The sequence below is a fragment of the Ruditapes philippinarum genome, unplaced genomic scaffold (assembly GCF_026571515.1).
Source record: "Ruditapes philippinarum isolate M1 unplaced genomic scaffold, ASM2657151v2 ctg3212_1_1_1_1, whole genome shotgun sequence".
Lineage (NCBI taxonomy): Eukaryota > Metazoa > Mollusca > Bivalvia > Venerida > Veneridae > Ruditapes > Ruditapes philippinarum.
This window is the reverse complement of record NW_026852782.1, coordinates 131,860-153,595: the sequence shown is the minus strand read 5'-3', so window position 1 is coordinate 153,595 and position 21,736 is coordinate 131,860. Positions and strand designations below refer to the sequence as shown.

Genomic DNA, 21,736 nt, shown 5'->3' with positions numbered 1-21,736 from the left:
CAAACACAAAAGTATTGGTCATTTTCACACTTAGAGTATTCTTCTTTTAATTTAAACCAAAGAATACCGTTCACATTAAATGACACTAACTGGACGGCGTTACGGTAAATTTCTTTGAAATACACAATAACACCCCCGCTATCCCGTTTTGCCTTTCTATTTATTTTAGGTCTTGGACATTCAAAACAGTCGTATCCTTTAATATCAACATTTGACAGATTAGAGTTCCAGCATTCGGTTAACAAAAGAAAATCAAAATCAGATACAAAATTAACAAAATCGCAGTCACTTAATTTGGATTTTATACCCTGTACATTCCAGAGTAGAAATGATAACTGTTTCTCGTTGTTTCCCTAATAAGTATCATAACCGGCACGTGACACCGTATCTACCGTAAACATTTTACCGTCAATACAAAGTTTATCATATGATAGCCAAGCATTCTTATTGGCTCGTTTGGCAGCAATGAGGGTAGGAATCAACTTCCTCCGTTTCTCCTGCACCGCTTTCGGGAATTGGTCACCGACTCGGAACGAGGGATGATCTTGATCTTTGGTCACATCACGCACACGCTCTTTAACTGTTAACTTGTCCTGGTAGAAATTGAACTTAACTACTATTGGTCGTGTTTTACTGTTTACATAATTTCCAATACGATGGGCCCTGTCTATTTTTATTTTTTCTCTGGCGTCAGTAATATTGAGTGTATTTTGAAGAAAGCTATAAATTTTGTTCATACAATTTTCGGATTTTCTCTCATCAAACGATTTACATTCATCAAGACCAAAGAATAATAGGTTGTCCCTCATAGATCGGGATTGAAGATCTTGTACCTCTTCTAATAGATTGTGATTTTGTTTTTTCAGGGTATCATAGTTATTCGAAAGCTGTTTTATACGATCTCTCTCCCCCTTTAGGACTGAGTCAATAGATTTCTGTTTCTCAAGCAGTTCATCACACGTTTGGGAATCCATAGCACGACTGGCTTCTACATCTAATATTCGACCGTTATTTTCTAAAACTGATGATTCAAGCGAGGAGACTCTATTTTCCATCAGGGTCATTTTCTGTGACATTGATGATAATTGCTGTTCAATATTATCAAGTTTTGCAGACGATTTTCTAATGAATTCAGTTTATCAAGTACAGTTTGTTGAAACTCGCTAGTTTGTGGTGTTTGAGAAATGAACGGCTGGTTCACTGGCTGCGATAATGCCTGAGATAATGGCGATGTCGGAATCATGTGATTTTGATACGACGAAGGAGTAAAATATTGAAGAGGCATAATCTGGGGCATTACACCTTGGGGAGACGCCGCCATATTCATTGATTGAGACATTTTTGTACAGTTTGTTTGACGTTTAGCGGGAGTTTCACTCACCAATACTGGGGACGTTTGTGATTTAGTCCTTTTTTTAGATCCTTTGTTCCGTAGACCCATTCGAAATTTTATGTTTTATATCCAAATCTGAACAATTTCACATTTTGTGTAGTCCATATTCAATCAAATCCAACTTTTACACTTATTTGTTATAAATTTACAAGATTTTGCTCTTTAAATCCGTCTGTTTCTTTAAATTTTTATTTGAAAATTTTCATACAGAAATTTTGACCGCCATACTTCACGCATGCGCACTTAACTGAAATTTCAGAGTCTAATGTTCTTAATTGCAAATGCCGAAAGTAGTCCACTTTTTTGAAGCGGTTACTTCCCTTTTGTATGTACACTAAAGCCGAAAAATTCAGGGGAGATCACTGCGTAAAGATGGTCAAAGACAGGCGCATCAATTTTCAAGCAAAGTAATTCCCGAATGGTCGAAGATTTCTAATATTGTTTTCTGGTATTTTCTGATCGAAAATAACTAAATACAAAGCGGACATTCAATCTCTGACACAGAAGTTTATGACAAACCTAACAACAAGTAGTTCTCAAAACAGCTTAAAACTAGCGATTTAAAAGAAAGAAATATTTTATTTTGTTACAAGTATCCAACAAATTACAACGCATTTAAAGTTAAACAATAGCGTTGGCTTATAGAATTGTCAATAAATGCACAATCACAAATTACGCGGATGAATATGATTTTATCAATGAAAAATACTATTTTTAGCCATGTAGATTACCGAATACTACACAAACCGAGTAGTGGAATATATAGATTCTACATGTCGGACTGTTTGGGCGAGAGGATTTTCGCTAAAATATTTACTTCAATTTTAAACAACAGGTTTACCCTGAACAAAATACCTCGAAATTAATAAGGATTACAAACCTGAATGCAATGGAAGTTCTAAATTTAGAATGACTTGATATTATTCAGACATACTGTGTATAATTTCTCCGTGGTACAGTGGTAACGCGCTCGCTTAGTGAGTGAGAGGTCTCGAGTTCGAATCCCAGTCGAGGAAATTTTTTTTTGGTTAAATTCTTTTTTTAATTGTTTTTGTTAAGGAAGTAGCCATTATTTACAAGGATAAAGTGTGGCTGTCGTAAAAAAAGTACATAAATGATTTTTTGATGCAACTCTAGTTATGCAGATCCGTATGTGCCTTACAAAATGAATTATAATACATAAAAATAAACTTATACAGGAAAATGCATACAGATATACAGTACGATTTAGATTGCAAAGATCAGAAAATACCAAAGAACATGAAGCCCTTTGATTCTTTATAAATATACATGCTTATAGTAAGCTTCAGGATTATTTACATCTGTGTTAAACAACAGTTAAAAGTCGTTACAAGCCCTAATTTAGAATAATATGGTTTTCTTCAGGCCGTTCACATATAAATTTAACCGTGGCTGAAGGGTTTTCGGGCTCGCTTAGGAAGCGAGAGGTCTGGAGTTCAAATCCCAGTAAAGGTAACTTATTTTTTTAAATTGTTAAAGTCAAATAAACATTGGATTGAATATCAGTGTTGCAATTAGTCTTATAGCCAATTTACTACAATTAAAACGCTGGAAAGCATTGGTGGCACTAAACATATAATCTCACAACCTGCACCTTTCTTACATTCTGAGACCCAAACAAATTCAGCGCCTTCTGTGCTTTGATTATTAAATGGCTTTATTACACTCCTGCGCCGCGGTTTATGTGATAAAAATAATTAACCTTAGTTAGCAAATCAATCATATGCATTGAGTATGTTAACATCTAAAAATATACCAACATACTTAGCGAACGTCAACAATGTCTTATTTAGACAATATAAAACAGCACTTATAACGCCTTTTCTAACAAAATGTCGGGTACAATGCAGACAGCTCCTATGATGAATTATTGTCAAAAGTTTGACTTATCTCACAAGTTTCTCCGCGTAAACTATCTACATATTTACATATATAATAAACGTACAATAAGAGTACTTAGTTTATGTGCCAGCCTTTCATTGCTTTCATTTGTGACAATAGTACTTACTTGACAAACTTAAGACTATGCTGATTCCAAATTGTAAACGTTTATGACTTACGCGTGTTTTAATGGCATCTTGGCATCAGTTAAATGAGTGACATCATTACATAATACGAGAAATTGCAACATCTATCAGTTTAATTATGTCTAAATGAATCCTGTTTAACACTTAGCTTTGTGTTTAAACGATTATTGAATTTATTTGATACAACTTATGATTCTGTGACGCAAGACTGAATTAAGCTGTGTGCAGGAATACTAATAGACATGATCACAGTAAATTATTGACGTACACAGCAGGACATGAACCATAATAAAAGTTTCATGAGATTGTAATATTTAAACATTTAATGAAAATTTTGATTGTAAAGAAAAAAGGAAAACACCACCTAAATCAACCCAGTCCACATCTGTTGTTAAGCATTATTCTTTCATAATATTATTGCAAGCATCAGTAACAGATATAGCAATTTAACCATATTAACAAAACATCTCGAGAAATGTTAACATGTTATGATTATTCGATTCCCTAGACAGACCTTGTCACGTGTTGGTTGAATGAAACATGCTAACTGACACAGACACAATCGAAAGGGTACTTCTGAAGGTTCCATTATTTCTTTTATAATCAAAATGACCTCCGTTTGTACTGTAATTTCTATCTTATTCCAACGATCTCAATAGACAAACTTAATTTGTTTTTATCCAATTGTCGTACCATTACAGCATTTTCAAAACGAAATTCATTACAATTTATAGTATTTATACAACTTTCAAATCAAGAACGTACAAAACAGTTTCAATATGTAAACAACATTAACAAAATAAATCTGATATAGAACAAGATAGAGAGAAAGTGTGAGTAACATTTAGGATTAATACAAGGAAATATATTAAGTTGGGGAATGTAACGGTGATATTTTATTTGCAACTCTGTATTCTTTTTATACATCAATAAATATTTCATTCTCTAAGTCTCGACAGCAAATAATGTTTATGATTTTCCTTTTTTTAAATAGTCTTTTCCCAGTTTACATACAAAGGACACCGAATAAAACAACGCATTTATTCTACCTTTAAAAAGCAGAAAATAAAACAAATCCAGCACATGAGGTATCACGCGTGATTACGGTTCACTATTGTTAGTTTAATACAATGGTGTCAATAATCCCGACATGTGATTATAAGCTTAGAAATATATCCCCACACTTTGAAACCATTACTCCAGGGTGTCTTATTTCAGTAGTATGCCAGGAGTGTACTAAAACCAAGAAGTTTAAAAACGTAATTATTAGATACAACTTCAATTCTTTGTATTCTCGGTGACAGACATCAAAGTTATAGATCAGGTTTCCCGGGGAAGTCGTTTCTGTGGCACTTTTAAATTAATCATTCTTACATTTCGAATCTCCGTAGCTGTTAACTGTAAACGAATATGAAATTGTGATGTTGTTTAAAAACATGATTCAGAATTTGACGTAATAGATGTATACCTATACTTACTGACATTTTATACCAATTTTAAAATATTTTGTGCAAGGCATCATAAATAATAAAATTGCATTCCTGTCAAAAAAACCCTGAAACATATTGTGCTAATAATGACAAATGGACAAGGATCTAACGAATGTGCGATATTAATTGTAAAATGTGCTTTCTATCGGAACATTAATCTCATTTATGTAATTTGTGTCGCCGACAAATGTCAAATTTGATTGTATTTAAATTATTTGAGAGAGTGTAATTGATTAAGACTAAAACAAAGAAGACAAATGGATTAAGAAATCGATTTTTCTGTTCTTCGTATTTCTTAAAAGCCTAGACCGTCTTAATGTGTACATCTAGGGATTTCTTTCTTTAAACTTATCTTATTTGTCAATTTAAAACTGTCTGAATCAAGTTGGAATGGGATAGATTATTGCATTAATAGTACTAAACAAAGTACTTTACTTTGGTTATAAAACTCGACTTCTCTTGACATAAACTGTTAAGGCGAATTCAACATTCTCAACCATGACTTTATCTCAAAGGCTGATTGCACTTCAATGTAATTATCCAAAGTTTTAATAAATCTTTGAGCATCGAGACAATTTAAATAAAAAAACAAGCATAGTGACTCATTCCGAAAACCCGTTTTCACGGGCTGCATATAAAAATGTTTCCAACAAAATACTGTAAAGTTTTTTCGATTGATTAAATTTCGGTTATTTGCAAATTATTTTTTGTGCAAAAATAAATATTTGCTAAGCACCTTATTTATACAATTTGCATTTAACAGAATTTGTAAATAAAGACATATTGGACAAGAATATAACACAACTGTTTTTTTTAAATATTTAAATATGTAAAAGAAGCGAAATTCAGGGAAGAGTTGAAAGGTCGTCGGTTCATTAAAATGTCATATGGTTACCTTGAACTATTTATTTAAAATTCTGATCAATAATATTCGTCATGTTCATTAATAAGTGAACAATGATGAGTTAGCACTCTGTCTATTACCTTAGTATATTTATAAGCTTAGGGACATTGGAACATGTAACATCTCACATGTCTATAGCACAAATACGGCACTTGTTTTAGCAAATTGAAATAATATAATATACTTCCTAGAATGTTTTAACAGGTGTTTGTTCAAAGAAATCTCGTCGTTTCCCGCATTTTAACTTTTAAATACTTAGGAATGATAATGCTCAACAACAATTTTCATTTGACCTAGGAATTCTCCAATAGTAATAATAATTATAATAATAATTATAATTATAATCATAATAATAATTATAATAAAAGTAGTACTATTAGTAGCAATAATAAAGGAAAACTACTATTTTAATGTTTTTTATCATTAACTTTACATTAGTCTGGGAAAAATTCTTGACTTTGTGTAAACAGTGCTGCCCTGTTGGAGGATTAATTGTAACAATTGGTGATTCAAATTTTATTAATACGGATTTGCTTGACATTTATAGCTATTTGTATTGACTTTTTATGTGTAAGTAAACAAATCAAACTTTGATAGAAGAAAAATGTAAAACAAAATACACAAAAAACACTTTTAAATTTTGTTCTTGTCAGAAATCAAATACATACATTTATTTCCGGGAGAAGAGGAGTGACATGGTATTGCTTTCGTGTGATATTGATTTTATAATTTCATTTATTGTCTGCATGCGAATGACAGGTAAAGTATGTAAACATAGATAATGATTTATAATAAATGTCATGGATGCTGTAGAATTAAACTTAACAATAACCTGTCCTAAAAATGACATCCTGGAAAAACGGAGAGAGAGAACCAGCTGAAAATGTGCAAAATACAAATTATAAAAACACAACAAACAAGAGCACCGCTTGGCAGAGCATTTTATGCCCGAAAGTGATTTTTTTTTTAGTAAAGATGAAGCATTTGTAAGACATTGGAATTAAATAAAGTATTACCTCCTTCAAATAACAATCTTCCTGTGAAGTTTGAATATTGTGGTCCAAATGATCCTTAAGTTATGCTCCGGAAACTGTTTTCAGTTTTAAGGTAATAGTGACCCTGACCTTTGACGTTGTGACCCCAAAATCAATAGGGGTCTTCTACTTAATATGGACAATCATCCTATGAAGTTTGAATATTGTGGGCCAAATGGAAGTTAGGTTATGCTCAAGAAATATTTAAAATTTCAAAGAAATAGTGACCTTTACCTTTGACCTTGTGATCCCAAAATCAATTGGGGTCTTCTTCCCAATATAGACAATCATCCTATGAAGTTTGAACACTGTGAGCCAAATGAGACTAAAGTTATGCTCCAGAAACTGTTTTCAGTTTTAAGGTCATAGTGGCCTCGACCTTTGACCTTGTGACCCCAAAATCAAAGTCTTTTACCCAATATGGACAATCATCTTTTGAAGTTTGAACTCTGTAGGCCAAATGGATATTAAGTAATGATCTGGAAACTGATTTTAGTTTTAAGGTAATAATGACCTTTACCTTTGACCTTGTGACCCCAAATTCAAAAAGAGTCTCCTACCCAATAAGGACAATCATCCTATAAAATTTGAATACTGTGGGCCAAATGATCCTTAAGTTATGCTCCGGAAACTGTTTTCAATTTAAAGGTATAGTGACCTTGAACTTTGACCTTGTGACCCCAAAATCAATAGGGGTCTTCTACCTAATATGGACAGTCATTCTATGAAGTTTGAACACTGAGTTCAAATTGAACACTGAATTTTCAGAGTCATCTCTTGAATTGGTTTATATACAACAATAGTAATGCAAACCAAGCGGGTTTCAGTTAATGTCCTTTTAAGTCCGCTATGAATTTTAAGATCATATTTAATTTCTTGGTGAGTTTTAAGATTTTTCTGTTTTTTCATTTTTTTTGTTTATTACTTTTTATATATTTATTTTGTGTTTAAAAGAGTATACATGATTTATTGAAAAGGTTGATATCATGTTTTTTAATTGTCCTGAAAATTGATCGTGTTGACACATGGTTGATTTGAACGTGGTATAAAGAACGGGGTGGATTGGAATAAACATTTAAGAAGACGTTCTAAAATATGGATGTTGCACAGCGAGCATTCTCCGAACCCTAGCTCACCAGTCTGTAAAGTCCACACATAACCTTGACCAATCTGTGAAAATTATTAGGGTCCATAACTTTGGGTAACGTGATTCCATGCCCATTCCAAACGGTTTTGAATATGCTACCGTGGCAATGGGATGCAAATTGCAGACCGTCGTGATCTAATTACTGCTTCATGTAATCGATTTCTAACGGTTTGTGTACTAATATGCACACCAAAGCATTCATACGTTGTTGTATTACTACGGAAACGATGGCATCGATCTTTCGAGAAAACGATCATATTGTATGTGGTTAAGCGTTCTCAACCTCCGGCATGCAAAGGAAAAACTTTTGACAGTTGTAAGAAATCAAATATAAATTCATGAGATAACTACCTGGGACATGTCAAGGATATTCGCAATTTGTCGCTGTAAAGACCCAGCTTGAAGCATTCGAATGCCCTATTCATCTCAAGCTCGCTTAGATAACTTCGTTTCCGTCGATTACCCATTATAAAATTGAATTCTGTAAACAAATCCTTAGTAAAGTTTGAGTTGTACATGTATATATAGTTGCACGTGGTGATATTTTTTGAATATTTTCAAATGGAATTATTTTAAGGAATACAGTTATAAAGAACAGTCATTCAGCTAATTCTGAGGGACATGTAAAAAACAGATAATAGGTAATGTTTAAGATAATAAAATTAAGAAAACCGAAATCTCTAAAGAACGACCGAGACGACAAAAATGAAGATGTTGCATGTTCGGTTCATTTAGCCTGTTCATGGGTGGTAATTGTAACTGCAAGCTACCTTCCACAGCCGGATGTATTAAAAATGTACTTTTGACCGTGAAAGTTAAGGTCCTGAATGGGGCATTGTAATTTGTCTTAACTTTTATTTAAACAGAGCTATTCATTCCTTTGGCAGTAGTTTCAACCATGTATTATCAGTCAGTATCAGTATCGTCATAACAAGATTATATTATTACATTAGTTCACGAGATGACAAATTATTTGACAAAAATCTGGTAGAAAGGGGGAGATATCTCGAAAAAAAAAAGTTTAAAAGATCAAAAAAAAACAAAAACATTAAAACAATATTATGAATTTATACTAAAACTGCCCTCATATGTCTGTCCAGGGGAAAATAACATTACTGAAGTAAATACGGTACAATGCTCTACATCGCCGACACCCGGCACATGACATTTGTAGGTGTGACAAAGTCAATTTATTCGTCGCTAGAGATAAATGTAAATAAAGGTCGCCGACGGAAAAAGTAAATTAAGTTTAAGGGACGTATAATAGAGACATTAAATTAACTTTCTCTAATGTATAAGAAAAAGTAGACTACAATTTCGGTAGTACATAAAATTTACAACTTATATTTATACTAAATACGATAATTTTTTGATGAATTTAATAACTAGTAACTTTCCCACGAATCAAAATTGAAATTAATGGATTTTTAACTTTTCCGGGATAGAATCAATATTTAAAGTGTATATTGGACCTTAGGCAACCATAAAGGGATTAAAAATCATTGACAAGATACTTTTAAATTTGTGCAGACATTTCTCAATTTCGTTTTTTTCTAAAATGGAAATTATGAAATATATAGAGTGAAATACACTATTTTAAAGATTTTTTTTTATCAAATTTGGTTATACTCGTACTAGTATTTTACTAGGAATTATGCTACATTGGCGTCCTGCCTCTGATTTCAGATAGTTAATGGAAGTTGTGTAGTTTGATTAATGCACGAAGGTGCACCGAAGGTCTTCTTTCACTTTTACATTAATTGTTGCAAATTCTCTAGAAATCCAACAAAAACAAAACGCGTTACTACACTTAAGTGACGATTTATGATATTAACACAACTGAATGTTCACATTCCAGGCTTATGCTTTTTTTCATAATAAGATAAAACAAAATGCATTTAAAATATATTTGTTAAAACGGTACTTACAATTCAATATACAGAAACAGAGGTCAAAATATGCACAATAGCCCTTACTGCGTTAGTCGTGCATTTCAAATACGTTGATATTGTATAGTGCAAAATCAGTCATTGATCGAACTAAACATGTAAATAATTACTTGAATCTTTTTACATTTCTTAACATCTTTGTGCATTTTGCTCCAGTTTGATTTCGACTCATCTAGTTACATGCAACTGTAACTTAAATTACACACCTCGTCTATTGTTTGTGACAGGTCTATATTGTTCTGATAGACCTGTTTAAACAAAAGAAATTCCGTTATGAGGTCTATCTTTTGCAGGTCTGTTCTAGTCAGACAAACCCGGTCATGAAATACACGTGGAAAAATAGACCTGTCAATGCGCAGACAAAGAAAACATGAAATGCAATCAAAAATTAAAAATTGAACTTAAGTGTAAAAATTAATGATTGTCATAATGTTTCTGTCTTACAGAATCACGATAATTTTTTTCAAACAAGATAATGTTTATTGAATGCACTTAGCAATTATTCCAACATCCCTATATTAAATCTTTCTATAAAAACAATGGATAGCATATCAAAGTTAGGACACGTTTAATTATTCCTTTAATCGCGTCATTTTTCAATTTAATAGTAATTTAAGTGGTTCTGCTGTCATTAAGTTCACAACGTAACAAAATGGATGCTTCCAGTACTATGAAGCAGTAATCACAGCATTCTTAAGATTTTAAGATGTTAATAAAGTTATTAGTGACTTAGTATAAAAAAAAATATGATGACCGATCATATTTTATACTAGAACACTTTATAATCTGCTATATAAAATATAGTTTCGATTCATGTATCTCACACTTGCCATCAATATACATATGTAATTTTTCGTAGTCTTCTGGGTATCAGGACATTACCCTTCGGACAGTTGCCCCTCGGAAGTTTGCTCCCTTTTTGCAGTAGCGGTCATTTGCCCCTCATATTTTTGGAAAGCCGTGCATGTGCGCGCCCCTCCTTGTTTTAAAAAAATGTTAAAATAGTTTATTGTTGAATTGTTTGCTACCCAAATTCATCTATTCACCTATTGTCGAAATTTCATTGTGCTTAAAAACACAAAAATATCGCGAAAATTTGTGATAGTCAAAATAGCATCCATAAATAAACGAACTACGAACTCGTATAATTATGTTTCCATTGGCTTACAAAAAATCAATACACGAGAGTGACAAGTCGCAACAGCAAAAATAAAAGAGGGTGGAGGGGGCAAACGTCCGAGAAGGCAACTGTCCAAGGGCAAATGTCCTTGAATCTGCATTGTCTGATCATCATAATTATTCTTTAACATATCTTCCATTACAGACCTATTAACTTAATTATTGACAAATTGCACATTTAGCTTTTTTATTATTAATTTCAAGGGAAAAGCAAAGTTAAATACAAAATATATATTGTATTTAAGCAGAACGTTGAAAAAAACTTACCTGTATATGCGTTATGTTAAAAATAAGATTTGTGCATTACATCAAATGCTTCGGATTAGCCATTCCTCAGGCCAATATTGTTTGACGGTGTGTAAGTTGGATATCGGCCTCGTTCATCGATCTTTCTGTTTAGAAAAGACCTGGTCACGAATTTCATGAAACATCTCGAGCGCTACGCGCTCTCGGTGTCACATGAAATTCGTGACCAGGTCTTTCCTAAACAGAAAGACCTCGTACTCGGTCGATATCCTATACTAACATTTTGAAATTGGGAATGTATTTAAATCGTTTATGTTTTTAATAGTTTTATAAATCTTTATATTGCAAAAGAAAACAAGAGGGCCATGATGGCCCTGAGTCGCTCACCAGAAACAACTGCTTTTAAGTGTTGGAAATTATTTTTCAAAAGAAGTTGCTGAAAGGCGAGTCCAGCTCTTTTGGCAAGTTCAACTCAATTTAACTTGCCCCTCTAGTAATATACTTTCACAACACTGATTGCTTTAGATTTTTTTCTTCATAATAAACAATAGGGTCACTGAGATGGCACACAAAATGTCATATGCAAAACATGTAAGGTGTAGATGTTTGAAGTTTACAGTTTGGGACAACAAACTTTTATACATTCTGTATGGTAACATAACTTTACCTCAAAAAAAGACAATAGGTCAAACATTGTAAGAAATATAAAAAGTAGGCCAGTTGATATCAAAATTCAATTCAGCATCAGAAATTACACCCCTAGTTCAAATTTAAAGTCTGGATGTCATAAAACACAAGAATGAAGGTCAAATTATATCAAAAATATCAAAAGTAGGTCAGATGATATCAACATTCATTACGGCATCAGAATTTACAAACCTGATCCAAATTTCAAATCTGAATGTGCTAATCTCAAAATTCAAGAAGGTAGGTCAATTGGTGTCAATAATACCTAAAGTAGGTCAGCTGGTATCAAAAATCAGTTAAACATCAAAATTACACAAATTACACCCCTGGTCCAAATTTCAAGTCTGTACATAAAAGACAAAGAAGGTAGGTAAAGCGATATCAAATATATCAAAAGTAGGCCAGTTCATGTCAAAATTCATATCTATTCAGGTTCGGAAATTAAACCCATTCAGTAGTCAGTTGATATCTTAATTCGTTTAGCATCAGAAATTACATTCCTGGTCCAAATTTCAAGTCTCTATACCTCATTCCAATATCCAAGTCTCTGTACATCAAAAACAAGAAAGTATGTACAATGGTTTCATAAATATCAAAAACAGTTCCATTGATACCAAAATTCAATTATGCACATGAAACTAAGGTTCAACAGTCTGTCCCAAAATTTGTTAAAATGTGCATTTTCCAAGTTTAAATCCAATTCAACACAAAAAAATACAATTTTTAACAAAATTCAATAAAAAAATGAGCATACAAACTCATCTTTGTTAAAAAGGTACTGGAGAAACAAATTTAATGTTTCTATAGGCCTAAATTTTTCCCTGGTTAATTACCTACAACTGACCTTATGCAATATGATGTCCGATTTCTAGAGCTATGATATATTAACACATCATAAACAGGTCATGACTCCAAGCATTGAACTTTTTTAGAAAAATTGAAAAACATATGTACACATTCCAACATGAGTTGTTTTCCTTTCATTATGAAAAGATCTTTGAGTCATAGAAATTCTGACTGAAAATGTCTAATTTGGAAACTATGTATGGGAAGCTGCATATCCTATTATAGGCCAAGTAAAGTTGGTCTTTTCTATATAAAAAAAAACAGTTTTTTAATGACTTTATCATTATATTGATACTGTGTGAAGAGTTTAAAACATAACATATCTACTTTGCATGAAGTCAAAACACGATAATTTTATAATCCATTCTCAATATTTTCTAGCATAGAATATCTTTAAGCTATAATTTGAAGAAATGCCATGACTTGGGGCATTTAAGCTTTAGCTTAAACAGGGTCAATTAAATTAATATGAGCAAACTTGATAAAAGACTATCTAAGAATGCTACAGACAAAGTTTGGTGATCATCCATCAAATATTTCAGTAGGAGATGATGTTCAAAGGTTTTCTATATTTAGCTTTAGTGGCCCCTTTAAAAAGCCAATCAAATTACCAAGAGAATGTTACAGACTAAATTTGGTGATCATCCATCGATTAGTCCTGTAGAAGGAGGTGTTTAAAGGTTTTTCTATTTTCAGCTTTAGCGGCCCCTAAAAGTGGTCAATCAAATTAATATGAGCAAACTTGATAAAAATACCTAAGAATGCTACAGACAAGTTTGGTGATCATCCATCAATTAGTGCTGTAGAAAAAGACATTTAAAGGTATTTCTATTTTTTAGCTATAGCGGCCCTTGAAACGGGCCAATCAAATAAATATGAGCAAACTTGATAAAAGACTACCCAAGAATGCTACAGACAAAGTTTGGTTATCATCCATCTATTAGTTTTGTAAAAGAAGATGTCTAAAGGTTTTTCTATTTTTAGCCCTAGAAGCCCCTTAAAGGGGCCAATCAAAATAATATTAGCAAACTTGATAAAAGACTACCTGACAATGATACAAACAAAGTTTGGTGATCATCCATCAATTAGTTCTGTAGAAATAGATATTTAAAGGTTTTTCTATTTTTAGCTTTAGCGGCCCTTAAAAGGTGCCAATCAAATTCATATGAGCAAACTTGATTAAGCACTACCCAAGAATGCTTCAGACAAAGTTTAGTGATCATCCATCCATTAGTTCTGTAGAAGAAGATGTTTAAAGGTTTTTCTATTGTTAGCTTTGTTGACCCTTAAAGGGGCCAATTGGAATGGCATGAGCAAATTCAAGTGTGACTGTCACAAGGATGCTACAGACCAAATTTGAAGTAAATCTGCTTAGGAGTTTCAGAGAAGAAGACGATTAGTGACGCATGACGACGGACGACGGACGCCGGACGATCCCCCTTTCATACTTATCAATACTTATAAAAAGCTTTGCATTGTTCATCAAATTTAATTTTACATTTTATCTATTATGTCTCCATGAGACAGAGGAACCAAAAGATATTTCTAGCTGATTTTTTAATACATCCTAAGAGGATTGTGCCTATAACTAAAGACTAATCTTTGACAATCGTTATTGAATGCGATTTATGATGGTATTAAGCTTAACTTCATTAACATTATTTAATTGGCTTTTTGTACTAGGATCATATAAGACAAAAACACAACACAGCTACTTTTAAATTAACAGAAAGGCTTTCCTTCTAAGTTTTAAATCCATTGTGCAAAACTATAGTTACATGGACATCATTCTGAGAAAATATTATAAGCAAGATCACCAATAAAAGGCGGCGTTCAATATAAGCACCCCCTACACACAACCCAGCAACAAGTTGAAGAAGCGTTGACCAAATTAGATTACATTTATTTTCTAACACATATATTTACTTAACTTTTGGTTCAGTTCGTGCATTACTCACAAATTAAATTATCAATAATCATTTTAATTTATTGTATTATGAAGAATTGATACTTTACAAAGAAAATAAAGGGGCCTCTCAAGCCGAGTCGTTAAGGTCATAACTTCAAACGACTTAATTCTCACCGCTGTGTGTTTGAATACCGGTGAGGAAACTGTCCATCAAGCTTACTTAACACCGGTGGTTCTTCTCAGGTGCCTGTTCGTGCCTGATTTAATGCACTGCATGGACGGGCACCTGAAAGTAGTTCTCCATCAGTTACGTTGAATCTTTGCCATATGACCTTTACTGTGCTAGTGTGTTAAACCCAAACTTACTCAAATCTTTAGTGTACGCTAGTGAGCTGAGTACTGTGCTAGTGTGTTAAACCCAAACTTACTCAAATCTTTAGTGTACGCTAGTGAGCTGAGTAATAAGAATGCCAAAACTCTCGCATTTTAAATGTATCAAACTATATTTGATGGCATATGTAATAGCCGTTTAAAAATTTACAAATTTCATAACTATATTGCCGTTTCGTGAAATAATTTTAACATGAAATGTGTATATAATTTACCATAATAATATTATACGTAATCAGAAAATTATGTTTCGGAACAAAATATTTCGCTGCTATTTTAGTATGTTTGGCGATTACTTAATCGGTGTCACTTTCGTTTATAAATAAAATGTTCTGATAAATTCTTTCACTTTAGGTTTTCTATTATCATTTTGATTGCAATATTTTCAACAATGTCTTCATTTCCTTGTTTTGCTTATGATTTCATAAAAACTACGTCTATGTATTAAATGCATCCAAAACAAATTAATATACATGTACATCTATACTTTCAATCGATTTAAGAGAGGTGTGGCACAAAAAGATAATGGTTCCCATTGTTATTTCCGTGATTAATAATTATATCTCCTTTGATTTCTTTTGTAAGGCACATTGTAATACAAAAATTGATTAAGCTGTATCCTTTGATGTACAAAATTCCCAGCGGTAATATATAAATATATATGGTATGTATATTATATATTTCATATATTAATAAGCGTTGATGTCGAGTAAGATAAGAATAAGGACAGACAAGATTTTCGGATACGGCTTGAAAATTCGTCACGTAAGTGTACCAAAACATTTTTTCTGACATGTCTTAATCTTGTTTTCAATAGAACAAAACAATTAAAAATAAAATAAAATATATAATTAAATAAATTAATAAATAGAAGATATTCTAGTTCTTTTTCTATAAATACAGAATTTATTTCATCGAGTGGTATCAAAATAATTATTTCATGAGTGGCGGCAGCCACGAGTGATATATCATAATTTTCATATCACAAGATGAAAATAAATCCTGTCTTTATAGAAAAAACATTGCATTTTCTGTTTAATTTATACTATTTCTCTTGTTTGAACTTACAATTTTCTACTTTAATTTTATGTATTGACTGAATTAAGATGAAAATAGTCCGGCAAAAAACCATTGAAAATACTGAAAATATCTTTCACTGCAGTGAAAAAAATAACAGTGAAAAATTGTAAGTTAAGAGCAACAATTACGTTTTGACATTGAACATTCATGAAATATGAAGAAGCGTTGACAAAAATCAACATATTATATTACATTTATTTTCTAACACATATAATTACTTAACTTTTGATTTTGGTTCGGGCATTACTCATAAATCAAGTTAGTAGTAAACATTTTAATTCATTGTATTATAACGCTTAATTACAATAGATTATAGTCTCTGCCAACGAATTTGAATATTTATTTTTTTATATCAAATACAACAGGTAAATCATCTAACTTATGTTCTGTTAACCCAAGAGTCAATATCTCAAGTTGACTTATGTTGTAACCTGACGTGACGCTCGTTCCAAAATGACGGCGCCCATACGGACGTCATTTAGGGTTCTAACGATTAGCAAGAATTGTTCTGAGTAGTTTTTTAAAAAATGATTATTTTCATTTACTTCTTAATAAACATTTTGAGTGTTTTATATTATAAATAAAAACATCAACGATTTATAACGGTCGCTAACTGAATAGATTTGAAGTGCAATAGAATTTTATAAATGCTCACATGCAGTAGATCTTTAAAATAATGTTGATTTTCCGTTATGATTTAATTTTCGACCAAGAAAAGAGCATTGTGATGATTTAATTAGAAAGAATATTGAACAAATATTTAAGCGCGTACCTCGAATATTGCAACGCAGCGAGTTGTTTGGGGAACGCGAAAGAACTTACATCGAGCAACGGACATGTTCATTTTTAAATTAATAGAAAGAATTATAACAACAAATCCGTTACTCACTTATATAAAAATATTCTAAATAATATTTAAAATACTTACCTTCGGTGCGATAAATATATCCACTTTCTTTCTTCCGACGCAATATCCGTGCACTTAAACTTTAATGCAAGTTTCAATTTTCATTTTAATTGACGTTTGAAATTGCACACAAATACAATTTAATCATACAAATCTGGCGATAAAAATTAAAGCCGTGAACTGCTTCACAAAATGTTCGGCAGTGGTGTGTCTGTATCAACAGTCTTATCTACCCCCGTTATAGTGACGGGACACAGACATGTTCGTAAACATGTAAGTGAAAACAATTACTGCAATTTCTGGGTAAAATTATGGTAAAAATAAGTAGCATAAACTTATCTTAGCGCTTTTAATATGCAATTGAGGTTACATATAAGTTGCGATTCCGCAACTGGAATTGTCTATAAAACTCGAGACAATTTTAATAGAAATGCTGCGATGCCTAACTGAAACTAAAAAACAAAAATATTTTAATATAATTTGTAATGGGATATTTTCTTAAGAACCGTTCACTCAAACATTTCCCCCATAATTTATGATGTAACGATAATAGTTAACAGAAGTTTTTTTACCGAGCTGATCATTTTTCATATTCACTTACTGTTATGTCTATATAATCAAGTACGCTTTAGAATTAATTCTTTTTGGTGGGGGCAATTTCAAGTGTCGTATAATTAAAATTTATTTTTAGATCAATTGTCGTAGTGTTAAAACTTATTTTTGATCCGATGTCGTAGTATCAGTGTCGTCAAATGTATGTACTCTACCAAATGTCATGCCGTGCACCGGTACAATGTATTTGCTTCATATTCGATGAGATGTCTTTTGACCAATGCCGTGAACCGGTATAATGTATTTGCTTTATCTATCCCTAAATATTCTTGATTGAAAAGATAAAATCAGTTTGCTTTGGGTTTTGAAATAAAATTTAAAACTTGTGAATAACATCTTGTTTTATTTTCCGTTCCGTTGTCGTTTTCTTATTTATGAAAGCATCCCCCATCCCCACTGAGGTTTCTGTATTTACTATCAAGTTAGTAATTTGACATTGATTTAAATAGGTCATATGGTGCTTACAATACCTTGTTTCTGATGATACGTCGTGCTGTTTCACTACATTAATCTTTAAAGATTCATTATGACTCAGAAATGCTATTATTTTTGTTGCAGAAAAACTTGAAGATTTAGGTATCTTGTAACAGTTTCCAAAATTTACTCATGGTGGCATAATCTTTGGCAAATTGTATAATTATAGTGAATACGTATTTTGTTTGGAAGTGAAAATACTTTTTTGTTTACATTTTACTATGCTTGCCACACATTCTGTGCTACTTTCGTCAAGTGCTACACCTAACATGCTCTTAATCCATTATAAAAACATTATTAAACATATATTTGACATTTCTAAAGAATTATTTACATGAACATAAGGATTTCTGACATGCCTTTAACTTGCATTATGAATAGGAGAGAGGCATAAAACCTTGTTTATTGATAATCGTTATTATTACCCCTCACTTTTTTCGTAATGCAAATTTCCCATAGGCCTCTGGGAGTTATTTTTACTGTTAATGCAAGTGTACCACGTGACTAAGAATTTTGTACTGTTACATAGGTAACAGTATTTTTTAACAGGTCACGTGGTCTATTTTCTTAATAAAATGAAATAAAATGGCCGCCATTTTTTCCCGATTCATTCTTATTTTCAACGTTAAACCCCGATAGGACATCAATTTCTCCTCTGGAGTCACTATGACACTCATAAAATTTAGTTGTTTTCACCCTGGTGTGCTTTTCGCGTATAAAATATCTTTTTGTTGAATAGTCAAAAAGTGAACATCCGTTTTCAACGGAAGTAATTGGAATGTAAATAATTATGTGTCAAACTGGAACATGCAGACGTTTTAAGCATGCAACAAAGGATTATTTAACAAATTTAATCAGTGAAACGTTACAGATATGTTGGACATAGGATATCATGATTAACTTGTTTTTAAAAGCTTTAGAAAAACAAATTCTTTGCCTCGCCAGTATATAGAATTTCTCTAGCAGCTACTCAACCAGATCAGTATAGTTCTGTGGCTAGACTGTGGGATTTACAAGAGTTTTCAACTTAAATAGGATTACAAAAATGTTTTCTAAAGAATAAAAACTTCCTCTCAATAGTACTGCATGCGTCAATCAGTAAATATCTTGTCTACTGGTACATTCCGTTAGAATAAACTTGTTAATCACATCATTTTTCTGTAATTATAATACTCAAATTTTATAATGCCTAATAATTTTATAACTGTTTTCCGTTTATTAATAATATGTTTCAATAATTTACTTAATTATCATTTTATCTAATAATGAACTTTTGTTTGTTATTTTTAATATTTTCTAGCCTTTTCTTTTGTTTCTTCAAGTTTTATTTTTGTTTTAAATTTTTTTACAAATTTCTTGGATCTAAATGTTGAAATAAAAATAAGCTTCTACAATGCACATGTACCAGTTATTTAAAAAGATCAGTCCGTGGTGTAAAACTGATATATAAGACCTTAATTGAGGTGCAAAAGCCTAGAAATAAAAAGTTTGCAAATGTTACATTAAACACTTGGGCACTTTAAACAGAAACATGTGGTAAAGATTATAAATAAATATACTCAGAATAAGATTAAAACTGGATATTTTGTTATAAGTCTGAACAATATTTGCATGTTGTTTCAGTTTTTTAAGTTATTGTTGTTGTTTCTTAAAGAGCTAAAATCTAGCAAACGGAGAACATATTAAATATCCCAGTTAATGAAAAATTAACAGAAATTCAGAAGTAATTAATATAGCTTTAAAAATGTTTTATAACGACGTAAAGGACCAAATGTGCTTAAGACGAAAACATCGCTTTTAAATCATCATATTTTAAAATGAATCTATTTAACACGTCGTTGTTAAGAAAGATGAAATGCATAGTGTCCAGCCGCTAGAATCATTAAAATCGTATTCTTGTAATATATATTGAACATATAATTGTACATATAAAAATATGAATTTCCTGTAAGGCTTCAATTTTGATTAATTACAGTCATCATGTTCAATCAATGCCAAAATATATTGCTCATTTTTCGAATTTTCCAGAAGTAATGGGTATTTTGTCTACATCTTCCAATCGAAACACAACAACGGTTTACCTTCTTATCTTATTTGTTTGCACCTGCCTTAAAATAAACATATCCTTTATAGAAATACCTTAGGAACATCTCGGATGTAGGAAAGTCCATTATACAAACAGATAGGGTCGTTGACTTAAACAAATCGCGTCTTTGGATTCTCCAGTTTGTGAAAGCTATCCAGATAGCTTACAGAACGTGGGTGTGTCTACTCAAGTGCCTGTTTGTGTCTTTAATAATTATAGAGGGGCATCTACGGTCTTCCGCCACCAGTGAAGCTTTCAAAATCGCCAAATTACCTATACAGTGTTGGTGCGACGTTAAACCCAATCAAAAATAAAATCTCCGAGGTCCGCACTAAAAAGCGAAATCCTTAATAGACAGATAAACTCTCATTCATCTGAGACTAGGCATAATATATACGATGTTTTGCTCGAAATATTAACTTTGACGTAATTTCGTTCATCTATTTCATTTAAAGACGTGCTGTTTTAAACAACGAATTCTTTGTTTATTGATACCTTTCTTTTATAAAGCAAAGATAAACTGTATTGAGGTACAATATGATAAACAAGATCAACAAGGAAAGGCGACGTTCAATGAACGCAACCCCCACACGACCCAGCATCAAGAACCACCGGCAAGGAGCCATGGAGTACCAGTAAGTGTAATTGCAATAACCTTTGTCTTTTGTGATGAATTTGTAATAAAACTTGTACATTATTAAATTTCAGATACTGACATTGGCTCTGTTGCAATGGAGGAACATGCTTTATCAGGATTTGCAAAAGTAAATACTTCACATAATATGACAAATGTTAGTCAGGCGACACTGGACCAGCAAGTCGAAAAAGCATTTGGCGAAATTTCCTTTGGTTTCGGTAGTATAATAACCGTACTCAACTGCTTCTCCTTTTTTTGTTTGATCCGATATAGAAGGCATGTTCCTAAAGATGGCTTCTGGCAACAACTTCTATTTCTCTGCACCACTGATATTTTGTCTGGACTTGGGCTATCTGTATTTTACGTTGGCTCATTACTTTCATTCATTCACTCGTCTGTATATTATTTCTTTTGCCTTACGGGTCTTGTTGTATTTCCTGTATCAGCAACATTATCATTGGGGAATTGTTGTATGATAAGTGTACAAAGATATATTGGCATCAGAAAAATTACACGACAGACGACAAAGTGGCATAGAGGGAGAACAATTTTCATGGTTTTACTCAACATTCTGCTTGTTATTGCTACTTTCGCGTCCTCAATGTGTATGGTTGTAATCAAATTTGGACTTCTATACGAGGAAATTTGCAATCAGCTCAACAGAATTGGCCAAAATGAGTACAAATCTCAATTTTTGCCAGGACCATCTGTGATCTGT

At 32.1% G+C, this 21,736-nt stretch overlaps 1 protein-coding gene across 1 annotated transcript; it reads right to left on the bottom strand.

Annotated features, from left to right (window-relative positions):
• Window positions 1-353: 353 nt before the first annotated feature.
• LOC132724230 (uncharacterized) lies at window positions 354-1,064 on the bottom strand. The gene has a single exon (XM_060709063.1). It carries the CDS (start codon window positions 1,062-1,064, stop codon window positions 354-356), a length of 711 nt encoding a protein of 236 aa, XP_060565046.1.
• Between the last annotated feature and the right edge of the window lie 20,672 nt (window positions 1,065-21,736).

Excerpts from the sequence above, each read along its gene's own strand:
- LOC132724230 (XM_060709063.1), bottom strand. The coding sequence starts at position 1,064 with ATGACCCTGATGGAAAATAGAGTCTCCTCGCTTGAATCATCAGTTTTA.